The sequence below is a fragment of the Anopheles ziemanni genome, chromosome 3, assembly GCF_943734765.1.
Source record: "Anopheles ziemanni chromosome 3, idAnoZiCoDA_A2_x.2, whole genome shotgun sequence".
Taxonomy (NCBI): domain Eukaryota; kingdom Metazoa; phylum Arthropoda; class Insecta; order Diptera; family Culicidae; genus Anopheles; species Anopheles ziemanni.
Window position 1 is genome coordinate 69230839 of NC_080706.1, and position 19763 is coordinate 69250601.

The window sequence follows — 19763 nt, forward strand, 5'->3', positions numbered from 1 at the left end:
TATGTAAATCAGCTCATCCAAGAAAATGTTAAATTTGCTATGCACATAATCAATTCCTTGAAGTAAGAAACGACCTCTTTGCTCTTAAACGTTTATTAAAATAATGGAGCATAATGTTCATTGCTTCGGAATGATTTACCGGAACATTCACCCCTCCCCCAAAGGGCGCATCAATCAAATCTACCACCATCATTACCCACCCCCAAAAAAGCACACCGGATGATGATTTGTAGACATTTGTACACACATTTTGTTCCTACAGGGCGTCGGCATTAACTTCAACACCCGTGATGATCATAATAATCATCATCTGCGCTCGCCGGGAATTGGTAGGGACGAGTCGTCAACAGGTACAGTTATTACCTGATTACAATAATTTCCATCGTTCATAGCTTTAATGAACCGCATCCATTTTGAGTTTTTTTTTTGTTTGTTTGTGGCATTCTGGGCCGTTTTCCCCAAACCAGAGGGGGGATGTCCATGTAGAACTACCAACCGTTGTTCTGGACTGAACTAATTTGCCTGTACCTTGCTCTTCGCCCAAGTTTCTCTGGAAGACATTCGCCGCCCCCAATTTGCGTTTTCTCCCAAATGGAAGAAGCACAGTCGGATGCAAATTTTTATTCTACCCTCGTTGCGCTCGATAGAGCACCAGCAAGAGCGTTAAAACATCCACCAGCAGACGGTCGAGATGTTATTTTTCCTCCCATTTTCCCCTCTCGTGGGATGATTTGGTGGTCGCGTGGACAAGCACAAAGGAACACACACAAAAAAAAAAGTAAAACAGGACAGCGCACGTTTCATAGCGGTTGGCAACGGATTGGTTCATCGAAATTGAGAGAAATTTGACCGTTTCCCCGAACTGTTGAGTTGAGGGCGGCTCAACTAGGAAAAAAAGACATCAAACGAGCGGCACTCAACAAAAAAAAAAAAAAACAGCATGCCGTGCTTCCCGTTTCGCCAGGGCCGGAACAGGCAGAATAAATTACAGTACACAATGAATTTGTAAATTTAATGAGCAGAGCTCAAGTGCTGCCGCCCTATCGAATGCCACTGTCCGGGGCTGGTCCGGAGTCGCGGAGTAGGACTGGCCGGTGCCTCTGAGGCCTCCCCGCCTGCCTGGTGGGTGTGGATTTATGATGGACTTTTGCATTAATTTGAATACATGTAGCTTTGAAGCGCGCTGTTTCTGTGCTTTCTTTTTCAGTTTGTGCTCTGCTCTTGGCAACTTTTGAAACTGACGCCTAGTAATGCCAGATGGCTTTGGGCGAAACAAAATTACGTCAAGACACCGTTTCCAATTGGTTGATAAAGATTAAAATATTTACCAGCACACAACTGCCAAAGGCGTTTCGCAGTGTCTGCTGCCGTCGTTAGGGTGAAATCCGCCGTTATACAGCTGAATGAATATGTTCCAAACTTTCATTTTTTAGCATATCAGTTGAATAGACATTCAGAACTTACAAATATTTGATCTGATTTTGATTGATCTTTTGCTGCAAAAATCTCAACTCTAGGGTGAGTTCTCCCATAGTGGCGCAAGTACCAATAGTTCTTGTAGTAGAATAAAATCGTAGTCCTACGACGAAATAAATACAATATCGATATTTGTTCTAGTATGAAATGTTCTTTGATCCTTCAAGGAGTTTTTGAAAGATAAACCTTCCCACTCCATAATAAATTAAGGCTAGGAATATTTAGGTTTTCCAAACAGACTGTACTAATACGATGGATTATCCTACCTTTTGTTATTTTTTTTTAAATAATTGTAGGTATGCCATGATTTCCTTAAGGCTATAAATCACTGCAAAATATATTGGTCTTTGAATCCATCACAATGGACTCTGTTTAGGAAATTTAGGAAAACTCATTGGTCTATGAGTGGTTTTGCTGTTCCGTTTGAAATATGCTTCAAAAAGAAATTAAAGTCAAACCATATCCGGTCTTTTCCAAGTTTTCTATAGTACCACCTCTAAAGGTACATATTTTTGGTACATTTCGGCTATTTTTTATGGTTTAAGGTGAAAATAGATGTTTTTCAGAAGAAAAGTCGTGTTTCGATCTTAATTGGTAGAAATCTGTTAAATATTGTCTTCTTATTGACTCTCATAAATTACATATTGTTAATTACAAGACTAAATGCGCCACTATTGGTACCATTACCCTCCATAAAATTGATGTTTACTTGTTATATTAACAGTTAATCAAAAATAATAGTTTTATGAATTGACGATATATTGAAACTTTACCTCGGTTGTTTCATGAGGTAACAGAACAAGTTGATAACAACAAAATCAACAAGCGTTGACAACTTTCCAGTGCATTGAAATATTTTTTCTAAACTAACCGTAAATAAGACTAAAATATGTCCTCTTTTTATAGCTGTAAAAAGCAGCTGCGGGATCAAGAAAAATGATAGTTATTTTAATCACTAGCGGCCACTAACTGCTTTAATGAAGGCATTCCGTTCAAGAATTCGGAACAACTGCCTGGCAGGTCCAGGATATCCTCCGGTCGATGACAGTAATGGTGTGGAAAAAGATTTAATTCAATCACCAATGATGGCTTAATTCAAACCTTACCCGACCGAAAGGGGAGCGTCCACCTATTCGGGCAGAACGCTTGCAGGGGGGTGGGGGTAGAAAAGTAATAATGAGTGTGAACTATTTACCTTTCCGAATGCCGCAAGTATCCCCAGCACGATTGAGGCGACGAACTGCCAGCGGGAAGAACGATTCTACTGGTGCAAACCTCTTCCATCCCCATGCCAACCCGCGGGGAGCGGAGTTCAACATACGCTCGCCAGCAATAAGCTCCGTGGGAGCCCCGTGGCGGCGGTGGTGGAGCAAAAAGTTGTAAAATAAACATTGATAATAGCTACCATTTTGCCGCCATCAAGATGTTACTGCGGGGCACAAAGCGCCCGGCACGTTACATCGGTCGCCGGAGAAAAAGGAGTCGCATCCAGCTTCTGCTTTGCTCGGTGGCGCTGGTGATGACGCCCTCGGTGTGTGACCTCGTTCACTTCCTTTCGCTCGTCGCTCGGAAACCAGGTAAAACTTTTGTCACCGCCATCGAGACGGGATACAGCGTGGCGAACCTCGATGGGAAAAATAATGGCACGACCCTTACCTTTCGTTCGGGAGGAAATCATCCTGCCGGTGGAAAATAAATTCCAGTCCCGTGAACAACGCCACGGTCGCGCCTTTATGATAGCATTTATGGGCGCAAATCTGATGCTCAATTAATTTGTCCATCCGGTTGTGACGTGAAATTACTGGCGGTGTATAATTTATTATGTGTTGTTGTTTCCACTTGCCGTTGGTGCGAGGAGAAAATCACATAAAAAGAGCACAGTTTTGGAGAATTTTCCATTAAACTGTTTTAATTATGCTGTGGACTAAAACTTACATTAATATCTGGACGACTTATGAGGAATATAGTTAACACCAAAATCGCTTCCTCAGTATTTGTAAAACTCCTTCTTTATATTCCACCGTTATTAAATTGGATTAAACAAGACTCATTTCTTTAAATAGTTCACACAGTTCTAAACATTGTCAACACGTTCCACAGCGAATCTCTAACCACTCAGCACACTCGTTTTTCGGTACATTATCGATGTACTTATCTTGGTCGAAGCAATTTTCCGTAATATCCCCCCCGGGCAAAGGCTTGCAGCAGTTGTCAATATTTGCGCCAATTTTCATTCATTTCGTCCGCCCGGCCAGTCGGCGGGTGAGTGGCTCCCTTCACCACTCGCGACAATCTCTACAAGGAACAATGTCCGCTCGCCGCACTGTTCCGAGGACGTTCCGGACAGCACTTCCTTTCGTTCTTGTGCCGCGGTTTGCAAAAGATAGCAATCTGGCTGGCCGTCGCATCATCGCCGTCATCAACATCAGCCGTTCGTTGGAACCCCTCGGGGGTTTCGAAAATCGCTGACATCCGCCCGCCGAGAACAATGTCGAAAAAAGGTTCTGCAAACACCCTTTATGTCCCGGGCCAAGAAATTACCCCAGAAGTTCAGTGGTGGTGGTGGTAATAAGCTTCCACATTCCGAAGGCCGCGCCTGGTGATGGTCTTGGCTTCGCCAAAGATTCCAGATTTGATGCCGGCGATGACCATGATGATAGTGGGAACGGCGCAACTGCTGCCCTGCCTAAGATGCCGTCCGAGACATTGTCATACGAATTGGTTTCTGCCGAGTTTTCCCGTGTGATATGGTGGTGATTCAGTCGGTGGCTTATGGGTGGGTGAGGCTTCATTACAGGATAATGAGTGTTTTATGATTATCGAGGAGCTTTTGTGTCGTCTAGCCTCGGAGTTAGTTCGGTCGTCGAACGATTGGATCGCTCCATCGTAAGGCGGTGGTCAACGACGTCAAATAAACACATCACCCAGCTCTGGCGACTGGTGTTACGCCTTAGCCCATATAAATACATCTCCGACGTACGATACGGGGAGAAGCACGACCATACAGTATCATAGTCTCATCATAGGGATAACCACCCAACGTGTGGGATGCGATATCCTGCGGTTCCCTTCCAAAGTCCTCCTTCTCGGAACCGAGTTACTCGTGTCGTCCTTCTGCATCGATTATCATCGTTCCGGGCGGGTCGGTTTCGGGGGTAATGTTATGCGTGTTTGGAAACATCGTGTGCCGTAACAGGATACCCATTAAGGCAACGGCCACTTCCACACACGCTCCAGCTCAACAGTTGTGTGTGCGGTCAAGGATGCAGCGAATTCCCGCTTGATGAGACGGCGTCCAGCGTCCTTTATTTGGTAATTCGACTCCAATCATATGCTCCATTTGCGGGAGTGATGTGATTTGGTGCATTCATTCACCGGAGAAGATTATCTAATTAGCTCCAGCAGCTGGATCAAGTGATTTATATAGGTTCCCTGGCGTCTAAGCTTCGAATCGATTGGTAATACTAGAGGTAGATTTACGTGACTGTTTGCCAAATGATCGATTCCTGTACGGATGATTAAATTTGTTTACATATGTCAATTGGCTCTTCTTCACTCGCTTCAAAGGTGTAGCTTTTCAACGGTATCGGACTGAAGTTGACTGTTTGAATGTCAATTATTGATAGTCTATTGACGTTCTGGTTGAATGAATCTTGGTATTAAATTCATTACGGCTTGCTTCAAGCTTCTTTCGAAGTATCTGGAACGTGCTAAGCTGGTCCATATATTCGCGAACGAAGTAAATTTAATTCAAGGAAACCTTCATACATATTGTATATATACTCATGCCGACGGGTTATATGAGAAATGCTTGCTACTTCAAACGTCGTCAGTGTCTAGAACACTTTGATTAAACCTTTTCCCTGAAGGAGGTTTCTTGAAAAGATTGGATGGATTTGTTGGATATTTCCGTAGCTTGAAGCAGCTGGTTGGATTCGCATTACGTGGAGTAAGTTTACATCCACTTGCAAACAAGCGACTGATTGTTGAGAACCTCACTATGAAGAACAATATGCACGCTGACGTGCATCCGACAGTCGATTGGTTTTATGAAGTAAACAACAAAGTTGCATCCACATGCGTTTCCCGCTAGGTACTTCAAGTGCGGAAGAGAACGCCGGTACGAGGTACAAATAAAGATACCTTCCGATCAGGAGAGCACGGGAGATCGGTCCTTGTAATCTCATCGTCGTGGCGCCTTTGGTCCTTTTTCTTAATTCGATACAGACGCAGCGACGAAGCGCATTCTACGGAAAGGAAAACTACTTCAGAACCAGCGTACGATGCCGAAGGTCTCATAAGACACCCCCTTTGTGCCGCCACTTGAGACATTACTGCCCGAATGGGGGGTACGATATTTACCAAGGAAATGAAGATATTGACGGGCAGGGACGGTAAAATGAGCAAGTAAGTGCCGGCGTTTCCGCTGCCAAGGGTGAAGCTCTCGGTGTGTTCGGACAGGATGCCACTTCTCGGTTGCGCTTCGAAAATGCTTCAAATGTGACGATAGCACTTACCCTGCTACCTTCATCCGGTGCCGTCTCGTCTACGTCCAGGTTCAGGTTTACTTAACCTTCATCCATTAGGGTGGATGTTTTATTTAAACGATTTCATTCACTATCAAAACCATGGTCCTTTGCTTAATAGTGGTCTTTTCAATAATTGATTTATTGTTGAAAACTTTAGAAACTGAATAGTTTTAATTGCATAATCCATTTTCATTCTTAAAAACATTAAGAAAATAAACACCAAGCTGTAATACTGAAAAGCAAATGAATAACATTTACTTTTAAAGTATTATGTACTAATTTAATGCCGTGGCGATCTCCGGTGAATACGGGATTGAGAAAGGAGTATTGGTTTTTACTCTTTACATGAGAGATATATTTTAATTTAATAGTTACCATAACGGCATTTTTAAAATGGTTGATATTTTATCGATTTTTCCATGTTGTATAAACCCTGTTGTATAACTTTGGTGGATACACCTTGACACATGGGTAAATGCTTGTTTTGTATGATTTAGTAAAACTGAGTTTCAATTCTAAAATTCAAATTATTTTATTCAAAAAAAAAACGTTCAAACAAATCGTCAACAACATCTGCAGTGTTTAAACTTAATGTGTGGAAAATTTCAGAATCGACGATCCAGTATTGATCAAATGTTTACACCTTGACACAGTGTACACAAAACTCCATACCAAAAAGAGCTCAAATATAAAACCGAAGTGAATGATTCTCAACGTCTAATTTATTCCGTCTGTCTACAAATGCCACCGACTTCGAGTGAGTTAACATCCTATTATTACACCGAATAAAAGCGCAATCCATTCAATCAATTATTCAATCCTATTGACGTTAATTCCTGCATTGGCTTAGAAACGTACTTTCCTTTCCGTTTCCTACCCACCGCACGCCGAGTTTAATTACATCTTGTACAGCACCAATAGAAAGTACTGGCGTACGCAACTGAGTCGACCAGAAAAAAGTTAAAATATTCATCCCTCGCTTGCACCAAAGTGGGTCGATCACAAACAGCACTCGGGGGAGTGTATAGGAATCCCAGAAAAATAAACTAAAATCGAAGAAATGTTTCACCCTGTCACTTGCAACATCTTAGTCTGGAGTAGTTCCAAGTTGAAAAGTAACCATGTCCAAAAGCGCACGGTCGTGTTTGGCGCGAATTTTCGGGTCTGGCGGTGAAGATCGACAGCAAATCGGGGTTACGCAATGAGCGGGGGAAGTGGGTTTTTCGCCAAATACCCCCGGCACATCGAATGGGTTAGGTATTTCTTTTTTCCTAGTTGCGCGCTACGAGCGTTAAAATACGTACTAGCTAAAAGCCTGGCCGACATTACACAACGTTGCCGAACGTACCGAAAGGGGTAAATGTTGCGGGTTGCGTAAGAAATGTGGAAGTGTTTTTTTTTTTTGTGTGGACAAGATTCTGAAAGCAGGCAAGTCCAACGCTTCATCCACGAGATGGAAGGGTGGGGTGTTCTGGAAACGAAAACAAAAGCGAAACCTCCGAAGCATCGTTGTACGAAGCGGCGTATAATCTTCCCGCGGCGGAAATGAGTAATCGGCAGCAAGCTCTAAGCTAAAGCTCAAAGCGGGAGGAAGGAAAATCCTTTTTAGCATAAATATTTAAAATAGATCTTCATGCCCCAGACGTTGACCCCTTGTCGAATCGCGTCTGGACTCCCGAAAGAACGCCCGGCTGTACATTAAGGCGAGATCCATCATGGCGCGGTGAATGAGAAAAGGAAGAAAATCCACTTAAAGCTCATCCGTTCGGTCGAACTCTCGGTATCGGGGCTTTCGCGATGGCGCTGTCGAACTTGTCGATCACCGCTGGATCGGCGCTGTGTGTGGCAACACGCAAAGGAAATCATTCTGAACCGCCAAGGGGGGAACACGATGGCGGGGGGGATTAAGCGATCATCATAAAAGCGCTGCCGAAACAAATTTGCGCGGCGAACGGGCAAAGGGAACGCTTGGTCGTAAAATTTAGACACAAATAAATTCGTTTATCTGAGATCTATTAGTTTTGCGATACCGATAGGCTTTGGAATGGACCTGTCGAAGTCGGAAGGTGTTTTTCCTGTTGTTATCTACAGTAGTCTAGAGCAGGGGACGGCACACATTTTTTAAAAAGGGCCGAAAAAAACCGAAAGCGTGGGCCAAATACTTATTTTGGTTGAATTTTGATCTTTTTCAACTTATTACTTATTTTTGTTGAATTTTGATCTTTTTCAACTTATTAAATTTGGTTTGTTGTACTGTTAATTAATTTCGTTTTATTGAATTGTATTTGAAGTGTATCCCCTACTTACATTATTTTTAAATACCTTGTTTTTACTGGTGCACTCTAAGTGATCAAAATAAATTAGCTTGAAGAAGTTTTCAATATTTCGTGCATTAGTTTATTTCATAAGTAAATTTTAGTCCGTGAATGTTGCTATTTTGGATGGAAACTAAACGAGTGATTGCCATCGGATTTTGGACTCGTGAGTCTCGAGACTAGGAAATTATAGAACGATGCAAGTATGTTAGAAAAAGTCTAAAAAACAAGGAAGTCGCCTGATATTGAACATTTCGTTCAACAATTTTAATCTTCATTTTTGGGAGATAAAATAAACCTGAAATCGTGAACAAATCCGATAAAAAATAAGATGGGTTTTTATTATAAAGCACTAAAATTTTCTTGAGGGCCTGGTAAAATCAGTTAGTGGGCCGGACTTTGCCGACCCCTGGTTTTGAAACACGTTTTGACGTTCGTGAAGTAGACATACCACCCAGAGCGTAAAACAAAATCTAGTGATGCAAAACGTTTTCATACTATGAACATAACATTGAAAATTATTATTTAGGTGTAATTTACCAAAATTTATTTAATTTAACGCATCCATGGATTATGTTGAAATACTTTCATATTTAATTGCCGTCATTTGGCTTTTTTCTCTTCTAATAAAACCTGTTTCTTGAGCCTCGAAAGAAACAAAGGTCACACAAGGTTAGCGGAAACGTTCGCGTTTTTAATCCACACGATTGAATTCCTTTAGAATTAATCCTCTTCGATTTTAACCACAATAGTTCTCACAGGGAATCCCTTTTGGACTCATCCCACAAACAAAAAAAACACATACACACAGACGTTTAAACACAACCCACAACTTACAGCCGAAAGCCGGCAATCTCGTGACCTTCACACCGCGCGCACCGGACGTACGAGCAATCAGTCGATCGATTACTGCACATTTTCCCATTCCCATTTCCCGCCGGACCGTATCGGTAACTGCCGATTTCCTCCCGCGCCAGAAGGAAGCCCGACGGCCTCTCGTCTGTGCGATAAGAGTGGAATAAAGAGTTGGAAAGAGGGAAGGTGAGCGCTGAAATAAATTCGAACCGCCGACGCCACACTGACACTTTCATTGAGCGATCCCGTGGGGAGATCGTAGGTTTTATTTTTATTGCTTTCGAGCCGTCATTACGAGTCGATTTCCGAGTTTTCCGCGACGTGCGCCTCGTTCGAAACGCTTTTCTTTTGTTTCATACCGCACCGGTGTTTTCGTCCGAGATTCTGGGTGCAGGATGTAAGTGAAGAAGTGGTGTCTGGATTGTGTGAAGATGGGCACGTCCACGTCATGCCTTCCGTCGGTGGAAGCAGGTTCTCAGCAACAAACGAGAAAATCCTTAATCATTCCCCTTCTACGTACGTACAGCGGAAACGTCGGAAAACGCCGGCCAGAGTCGCTTTCAATCAATGAGCGCATCGCTACAGGAAACGAACTGTCTACCGGAGGTCAAAGAAATACCATACCAGCTCGGAGCGAGGGCCTCAAAAGGGGGGAAAAGGGAAGTAGCAAGCCAGGAAGCTGAATGAACTGAAGTGTAAGATTCTTGGTTTTTACTCCAGCGCGCTTCGAGTGCCTCAAGATCAGGCGATGTCTTCTCCCTCAATGACGGTGAACTTATTTTCCCTCCTAATGCATCCGCCAAAGTGCAACCGGGAGTGAATTGGTTCACGGTCCAGCAATTAGTGGCATTGACGTTTGGCCGAACGTCGACGTTTTACGGGATGAAGGGATTGAAACGCTTTCGCTCGATAGGTTTTGCGAAGGTCGTCGTCGGGACGGTTGGAAATCCGCCGGAAAGTTGCTCCACCGATGGACAGGTTCGCTTCCACTTTGTCGAGTTAAAAGGGATTTCATTCACTCGGAAAGAGATTTTGTCCTTCCTCATTTCCTCCCGTCCTTTTCGCCCCGCTTTGTAGTTTGAGGCGAGTTTGGGTCCATTTGCGGAAAAGTTACACAAGTAAATTAAAGATGAGAGCAAGAGAGAGAGAGAGCAAAAACGAAAACCCCGATGCATCCCACTTTGTGCAATTATCGTTATTGCATTCCATTCCTATTCACCACATTCCATTCACCTTTTCGTGCAGCTCCATCGGGAGGAGCAAGGTGGAATGTTTGAAAATTGGAGAGATAAAACGAATCTACCATCTCCCAAAACCGAAAGGATACCTTTCCCCCCATCAGCTTATCCCTGACGGAGTTGAGGTCAAATTACCGAATGGTCTGGCAGCTGTTGCGCCGTCTTGGAACAGTTGCAGCGAAGCAGCTGGTTGCAGATCCTTCTAAACTCAACACACAGACGCTCGTTTGCCTTTCGACAAGATGTTGAGAATTGTTGTTGTTCGACAGTGAGACTGTGGTGAAACACATCAGAGGGACGTGATGGTGCACTCCTTCTCTCTGATTGCAGGATGTGTTTGGATCAAAGGAGGAACATTCCTTTGTAACACCGAGACGAGTAATTTACCAGCCCACAAATACCCGATACTGTGCGGTTATTTTGAGTTTATTACAGCTTTCTCCATAGTCCAGAGCAGTTTGATTTAAATCCGAGAATTCTCTTTCGTGTTATGTCTATTCATGTTGTCTGCAGAAGAGAAAATCTCAGCATGTGTTTAAAGGCATAATATAATTAAGACAACAACATTAAAATGCAACAAGGTATCAGACCCTGTTACAATCAACCAACATACAGTAAGACAATACACGAAATAACAAAACATGGTCATAAAAAACCTTATGCAGTGTCGGAACGTGTTTCTAAACGATTTTTTGTATTAAATTGAAATAGTAAACCAAATATAAGTTCATCTTGGAACGGAAAAAATGGTCAAATGTGTTGAAAAGCTTTAAAATTTTGATAAATCTTTAAGTTACTAATTATTAGTAATCAACCTTCCCACAAATACCTCATGCATTGCGGCTACTTTCAGTTTATTGAAGCTTTTTCCCTTAATCATTCTCATAGAGCAGTTTGATTTTAATCGGAGAATTTTGTTTTGTGCTATTAATGTTGTCTGCAGAAAATGAAAACTCAGCATGTTTGAGAAAGGAAAAATATTATTAGAAAAAACAAAATTTAAATGAAACTAGGTTATAAACCTTATTTAAATCAACCAAAATACAGTTAGACAATACATAAGACAACATAACATGGTCATAACCAACTTTATGCAGCGTCAGTGGAGCGTGCTTCTAAACGATGTTTAGTATTCAATTGAAGCATTAAACAAAATTTAAGGTTATCCTGTAACAGAAAAATTCGTAAAATATTTCGAAGGTATCGAAAAACTGCAAAATTTAGATAAAGCCTTATGTTCTCAATTGTTAATTGGTAAAAGTGCTGGATATTTGTCATATTTAAATCAATCATCTGTGTAATTTAAACTATTTAGCGTTGGTGAAACAGTCATTCAAAATGTTTGCATTGGTTCTTTAATCGAGACATTCTAAATAGATTATTCAAAATATTCATTCTTATTTTCAAAAAGTTTCTGCATTTAAAAATGTAGCTGAATTTTTGTATTATCGTTGTTTTTTATGTTCAAAAACGTTGTTAACTATCAGTTCAGCAAAAAAAAAAAATTGAAACACAAGTAATACATTCTGTTCGCATAACGAGTTCTCACCGACGTTACGACCAACGAACATCACTACGCCTGACTTATCGTTCGCCATCAGACGACGGGTTCCCTGTTTGTAGACACTTCAGAAATAATTATGCAAGCAAACCGCAACCGCTAATAAATCACAGATCGCATTGTATGATTTTCCAATGCGTCTGCAAAGCCCGCAGAGTGATTCAATCCAGATGACTGAGAGAGGTGCTTCTACCCGATCGACGAGTACCAGACGAGTTGCCATGATGTGCGTAACGTAGTGCATTTGCTCGGGAAAGTGCATAACAACGGGGTACGAGGGGGGGCGGGTAGTACGTGGCTGATGCGACAAAGCGGGCCCATAAACATAACGATGCACCGGTGTGCATCAATGCGCGTCGTTTGTTTGAGTGTGTCGCCCCCCAGCTTCCCGGCAGCATTGTTGTGCGTTCCCGGCACAAGAACATGGATGCCAACATGACGACGCCTCCAGCAGCGTTTGTTGACGTTGCTCGTCTTGTGGATGAGAAGATTACGTCGGTTTCGAAACAACGGAGGGATGCTGCAGGCCGGAGAGTCACCTGCCTAGATTGTCTAATTAGTTGCATCCATGCGTCCGGGGGCATCTCGCATCAAACGATAATCATAATTGCGTTACACCTCGCACACAGCTTTTTGCAGAAGTTCCAGGAACGTCGTAACCATTCTGGTTTCTAGAGTACATCCATCAACATGTAGTGATTTTCCGCATTTAACGATTGTGTTTTCCTTACCTGGTTATGACACATTTCTAGGATTCTTCTTTAGAAACCAGGTACGCTGCACTGAAGTGTGGGATTGAAACTCACATTTTAAACGGTCAATAGTTGAGTTGCAAAATATACAGGGATTTTCAGATGATATCGTAACAGTAGCAGTATTTATTCCAACTGCAGCACACGATATTCCAACAGCTAATGTTTATCTTAGAGTTGTCAGTAGAAATTATAACTGTAGAAGTTGATACTATAAAGTGGGTATGGCAAGTGTACGATGTACTTAACTAGCAAGTATAAACGTATAATGCACGGATGATTTCATTAGAAAACGAAAGGAATTTTTAAACAAGATGTTTTTCAAACAAGAGAGATTTTCAATACAAACAAGCAATAGATTAATGTTCATGTTAATCGCATGTCATTATTTTTACTTTTTTTTGTGAGCTGTTTAGTTAAAATGAATTCGAAGAGCTTCATTCGATATGAACCCGCCTGGTATGTAAATCAACCTTGGGCTGTCATTCATTATCAGGATTATAATAGCAACTGCTACGATTCTCATTTCAACTGACAAGTGATAATAAACATGATCGCGTTATAAAATCAACTGGTACTGTTGGAATATCATGTGTTGCAGTTAGAATAAATACTGCTGCTGTTATGATGCCATCTGAAAATCCCTGTAATTCCCTGCATCGCTCAAAACCAAACATTGAAGTTGGCTGATTATGATTTCTGTTCATCAAAGGGCAGTCCAGTTTGCTCCATGATATCTTAATTAACAAAATTTAGATGGATCTGGCATTTGAGATGAAAGACACACACACACACGCGTGCAAGCAAATATGAGAAGGAAACACTGACCAGGTTTTGATCGCTCGCGCTTGTCTGCCCTAAATTGGGTGGATGATTTTCTTGAGTGTTTATTGTTTTCACTCAAGTGGAAATGATATCCAGATGGTTGCATTTTGTTCATGCTCCTTGGTGAACGTATTTTCCCACTCCAAACGGCCGGAACGGGTGGCTAGATGTTCCCAGTGCCATCGACAAACCCATTCCGTTGCGCTCAGTTAACGCTCATTTTGGGGGAATCGAGTTTCGGTAGTTCATCAACGAAATGGCTAATAAAATTGCACTTCAGATTTAATTTCATTCAACTGGTTGGTTGTTCATTGCAAGCGTGAACGTGTCTATGGCAAGAATTTCGTTTAGACTATTTTTTTCCATTTCAATATTACTTTGTATGTTGAGTAGAGCAAACCGGAAAATAGTGTATGTATGTGTTGAAAAACGCAACTCCTCGGTTTTTGGGAGGGAAAGAGGGAGGTTAATTTTTCCACCCGTATGGTATGGTTTTTATGCAACATGCTCGGTCTCTCCAATAATGCTCCGCCGGTTGGCGAGCATCGGTTGAATAATTAGAAAATGAACCGACCCCAAACCCTCCTCCCCTTCCTCTCTCCACCCATGAAAAGCGAAGAACTTGGGTTGATGGATGCGCTTTGGAAATGGACTGGATGGAGGGGGGGTCCGAAATGTGACGCTCAAGCAACATCGATAGGTGGTTTCGGTGGAGCATTATTTGTATGGGGGCACGCATTCAAACACATCTAACCGCGGAGCCTGGTAATTATCGTCCGACTGAGGCGAAACAAAAAGGCGAAAAAAAAATCAAAGTGGAAAATAAGAAGTGGTCTCGTCTTTGAACCACCCCATGGAAGGGGGAGGCTCACGGGATGGGAAGACAAAAATATGTACAACCACACACACACACACGGCAGCCGAGGAGCGCAGCACAAATAATAATGCGAGCCTGTTTGCGCCCGCGCAAACCGATGCCGCGAAGTCAATGGCATCGAGGCGGCAACATCATATTTCGTCCGGTAACAACAACGCCGCGTGTTGCTTGCTTCATCCGCGAGCCGTCTGATGTTGAGTGACGTGTTGAGGAAGTTTCTTTTTTTTTCTTCTCCGAGCATAAAAAACCCAACACACATGCACATACACACATCGGGTGTTTGTTGTCATCGGAGATGCATTTGGTGGCGATGGATATTGCGCATGCGCATCCCGCCGAGCATGACAGCGTGTCGTAGATGCGTCGGCGCTGCAAGCATAAGTCGACGACATTTGCACTAGACGAAAGAGAAGAAAAAAAGCGGCCCAGTTGAATGAAGAGCATTCATTCTGGCGATGATTCTGGCATTCATCGTGAGACAGAGAGTGCTACCGCGACTCAAACAGGGACTGAGAAGCTGCGGAGTATTAATTCCATGATTTATTTTAGTTTTATTTTTTCGTTCAAAATTCTTCGAGGCTTTTCTTACCGCCATCGAACGTTCTGGGTTTGCTTTCCCATCACCAGAGAGGGATGGGAGGGAGGGGGAAGGGAGAAAAATGCGTTGCCGAGCGATGAAAAGCAGGCATTCCGTTCGATTCGCACACGCACCCTCGCTCGGCTCCCCCTCCCTCGGTTCGATCGCGCGGGCGTCGCCAAGAAGGCGGCCAAGCAACACCCATCCCCCACCCCAGCATCTCCCCCTCATCTTTGCGATTTTTAGAAGCGACTGTTTGGCGTGTTCTGGTTTTTCCTGCCGCCCCAGCCGACAGTTTGACGAGAGATTTCCTTTCCGTTCTGATTCACCGACACGACGTGCCGAGATGTTTCGCGTGCCCGGGTCACCCTTTTATGGCAGCCGCCGTGTCAAGAGACACCGGGGCAGATTGATAAGTTCATGGGACAGTCAGTTTTTGTTCGTGCAAAAATTGTATATCAAATTGAAAATGGTGAGTTTTTAATTGCAACAAAACGATAATAACGACAGTATTACTCACTTTCTATGACACTCTTCATGGTATAAGCTCATGTTCGTACTACTTGTGGCCTTAGTTTTGAATTTATTTTCTTCTTTTTGAATTATGCTATTTTGAAAAAAATGCACTTCATATTTTGTTTGGCTCTGTTAAATTTTTTAATTTAATCTGTTAATTTTTTTTTGTCTCTGTTAAATATTTATTTTAATTGCTTTTAAATTTTGTTTTGTTTCTTTGGACATGAATGTTATTTGAACAGTATTGCTTCCGCATTTTCTCATTTAATAAGAATTTAAATTTAATTTGAATTTCATTCCAACTACAAATTATTATATGTGCATTTCTATTTTTTTTTTTATGAAATGAATATTGCAATAATAGTTTATCTTATAAATATAGGTAACAAACGTGAGAATTTTAAAATGAATATACAAACATTGAAATGTCTTAACAGATTTTTGTATATTCATCTAATTTTAAAAATTGTTTGAAATGTATTATAATAATATGTACAAAACCGAAGATATGGTTTGATTGAATCGATTACAGCTCTTATAAAAATTTGACTTATCGTTTTATTTGTTCTTTTGCAAATTATTGATATGAAGTAACAAAGCCTAACGATCATGTGGAAAATGGAAAATCTTGTTTCTAACAATTCTTCCATGCGTTTTCCATTACATCTTTCATCGAGTTGCGTGTGCCAAAGATTTGTAGTGAAACTGATTGAAACAAGCTCACCGGACTTCTGCTTCACTTCCTCACCGGCTGAACTGATAGATTCCCGCGGATTCACGAACCATGCTCGTCAATGTACGCGCCCTGGGTTTCAGTCCGTTTTTTTTCGTGTGTGGCATCTTTTATCTCCCATCGTGTGTGCAGCGGAAGAATCCAACTCCCGTCTCCGATGCGGATGGCGAATGCGCGTTTGATGTTTTGCCGCGATGAGAACTTTCCTAACTCACCAACTCACCATCTTCTTTCGCCAGTTTCCATGGCGACCTCTCGGAATGCAGTGATTTTTGCATTCCCTACACACTTAGCAGGGCCCACGATGGCGTACACGCAATCCGCATCGGGATTCACCACGGATGGAACGCAAAACCTCCCCGCTCCACCATTTTCCCGCCTTTCGACACGCACCGGTATTTGTTCTAGTGGTCACCGGAGGGATGGAAGAATTTAATCTGCGCTCGCCCACCGGACGCGGGGGGGACCGGGCCGGGTGGAGGAATGCTGTGGCCGTACAATGTAACAACAAGCCGTCGCTGGAAAATAAGCCGCCCGTTGTTTGCAGAGTAAATACCACCGTAACTACCTCGAACCACCAGTGCCAACTCTAGGATGAATTCAGCGTTGGTCTTGTGGTCCGATGGGTGCCCATCATCTGAAATAATAATAATAAGCTCCGATCGATCCGAAGCGAGCCAACGTGTCCGACCACATTTAATCACGGCGGACGGCGTTACACTGAAATCTATAGGGTTCCTGTTTTTTTCATTAACTTGTATGAAATTATTTGCAGGATTGTTAGTTTTCAACCATTGCTTCCTGGAATGGAAGCGTTCCGGATGTGGCGAGCGAAAATAAACATCGGTTCTTTTCTGGGTTGTGTATGCCCACTGCCTTACTGAATATTTGAACGTATGTCTAGAATCAGATGTGCGAAAATAATGCAGGCGCAAAGAGAAGGCAAATGAATGCAAGTGAATAATAAACTTCAGTTTCAATATTTGATAACTTATACCAGGCAAGAATTGAAGTCCTGTTATAGAATTAATTAGTGATGTGCTTAATGAATCTTTTGGCGCGATTCATTCATATGAATCTTTCACCTAAGATTCATTCAGATGGTTTCATGAATCTTTCATTCAGATGGATTCATGAATCTTTAGTGATTCGAATCTTCTTACGTTAATGAAACTTTCAAAACTTTAATGAATCTTCATGAATCTGTTAGGGATCTCTCATGAATCTCTATGATTCTTTTATTGGCTTGGATCATCTGACCAAAAAAAAAACAGGAGGTTCCTCTTGATGTATCTTTGGGATTCATGAATCTCTAAAACACAACAAATCGTTCAAATTCATGAATCTGAATCTGAATTACACAACTCTAGAATTAATATAATTTAAAATATATTTTATGAATTTTATATTCAAGAACTTTCAAACCAGTCAAAGACTTTTCTCAAACCAAAAATGGTTGTGTAAGTTATTTTCCAAGCTCCTCGAAATTAAATCGTAAAAGAAACACCTTCTCATATTGCTTATTCCCATCCAACCCACAACCATTCAGGATTTATGCAGAGACGCAACATCTTCAGCGCGTCTTCTGGCTAGGGGCCCACTTCGACAAAACATTGTCCATGTTTACATCATCGCGCGCAATAAAACTCCCATGCATCCCAACGGTACTCGTTGGAGGAATATGCATAACGCTCAGCCCTCCAGTTCTTTTACTCCCGTCACCCAGACCCAAGATGTTTGTTGTCCCCCCTCCCTTTTTCCAGCTAATTTTCCTCTCAACACAATGTGTGTTTGGCTCGTTGCTCGTTGGGTGAAAACAATCCATAAATCTCCGGTGTCATTAGGTCAGGTGCTGCTAATGTTTTGATTGTTGCGCGTGAGGCGTGAAACCAGGCTCGTTCGTTTGTTCGTTCCCGTTCGCGAGCCAGAACTTCACCCAAGCGTTGGGGAAAATGCAAACATCTTCCAGAACTGTTCTCTAGAAGCTTTCCGCCACAGTTCGGTGAGTGGGCTTTTCCTGTGGACCTTCCTTTGGCCGCATCATTGCGAAGGCAAGAGTCAGTGGAATACAAATCATTTTTCGTGTCATCGAGTCATGGGAACGGACATTGTACGGCCGCGGCATGGTCAAAGAGGTGAACTTGAACGGCCGACGTCAAAACCGTGACGCGGTGCTCCATTTAATGCACCAACTTTCCGCAAATAACTCCATCCATTCGGGTTTTAGTTCTTTTTCCTCACTACGGATGCATTTTAATTATAATAAAGCCATACCATGGGTTTTAGGGAACTTCTCCTCAACTGACCCAGGAGAATAAACCGACGGTCGGTGGTAGAAGTTTACTGGAAGGCTATTCCCTTCGGTCCGATGACGCCGTTGGGTCGTCGTGCCGGACCCTGACGAGTGCAAAAGTAGTGAGAGGCACTCAAATTTATGTCCATTTCGCGATGATTTAACGACCAGGAACAATTTAAATTGACCAAACCACCAGCGAGCACCATTTGTGTTGGTGTGCTTTTCTTGTTCGTTTCATTTTTCTTTTAATTAACATTGTCAGAAACATTAACACGATAACCTCGTCTCCCAAAAAACACTCGACAGCAGCTGGTTTTCAAATTTAAGGGAACCCGTACCAACACCAAAACCCAATGGAACAGCCCTTCCGATGTCATGGGAAACATGGGCATGTCGTTTGTGGCATTTTCCTTCATATCGTTGGTGAATGTTTTTTTCTCTGTGGATTTTGTTGAAATAATTCTTTCGAATGGAATGTGCATCGCTTTGATTCATGATGGTCATGGGTTTGGACAGCGAAGTTCTACCAGGTGCCTCTTTAAAACGATGGTGGAAAAAGTGCAATTTTCATGTTTTCATTTTATCAGCTATCGCAATCGGATTGTGCAAGATTGCACATAATTGTGCTGGGGACCATTTTTATGTACTGTTTTCGGGGGTGACACAATCATTAATAAAACATTGTTTTTCTTTCTCTCTTTTTTTCTCCTTCCTCCACAGGTAAGCACTTCGTACCCATGGACCAACGGTTTGGGGACTCGATTCACAAATATTTGGGTGCATTTCTGCGGCGACTGCCACGGCGTAACATCGAGTGAGCTGGGCTTAAAGGTGATCTGTTTCGTTTTCCCTCATTATTAAATGCCGGCCATTTTCCGGCTGGAATCATTATCGCGGCGAATCAAACGATGGTTAATAATTCACATGAATTCGGTGATTTTCGTAATTTGATAGGTATTATTGCAGGCAAGTATTTTTTTTCTGCAAATTTACTGGCAATATTTCATGCGAGAGGCAATGGGCGCATAATAAAAAGATACGGTTACATACGGAAATGCACAATTGTTAACCTTTTAACTTGTTTTTGTATCTGTATGAAACTGCACACATAAACTGCACGATCAATATCTGTTAAACCAGGGGTCGGCAAAGTTCGGTTTATTTTATCCGGCCCCTAAGAAAATTTTATAGCTTCATACAAAATACCTAGCTC

The 19763-nt window shown here is 42.3% G+C and overlaps 1 protein-coding gene across 1 annotated transcript in view; it reads left to right on the forward strand.

Annotated features, from left to right (window-relative positions):
• Window positions 1-19763, forward strand: part of LOC131285368 (treacle protein) — an 86859-nt gene that overhangs the window by 934 nt on the left and 66162 nt on the right. The window contains exon 3 of the mRNA XM_058314221.1: window positions 263-350. Coding sequence (XP_058170204.1) covers window positions 263-350 — 88 coding nt within the window. The remainder of the gene's footprint in view (window positions 1-262; window positions 351-19763) is intronic.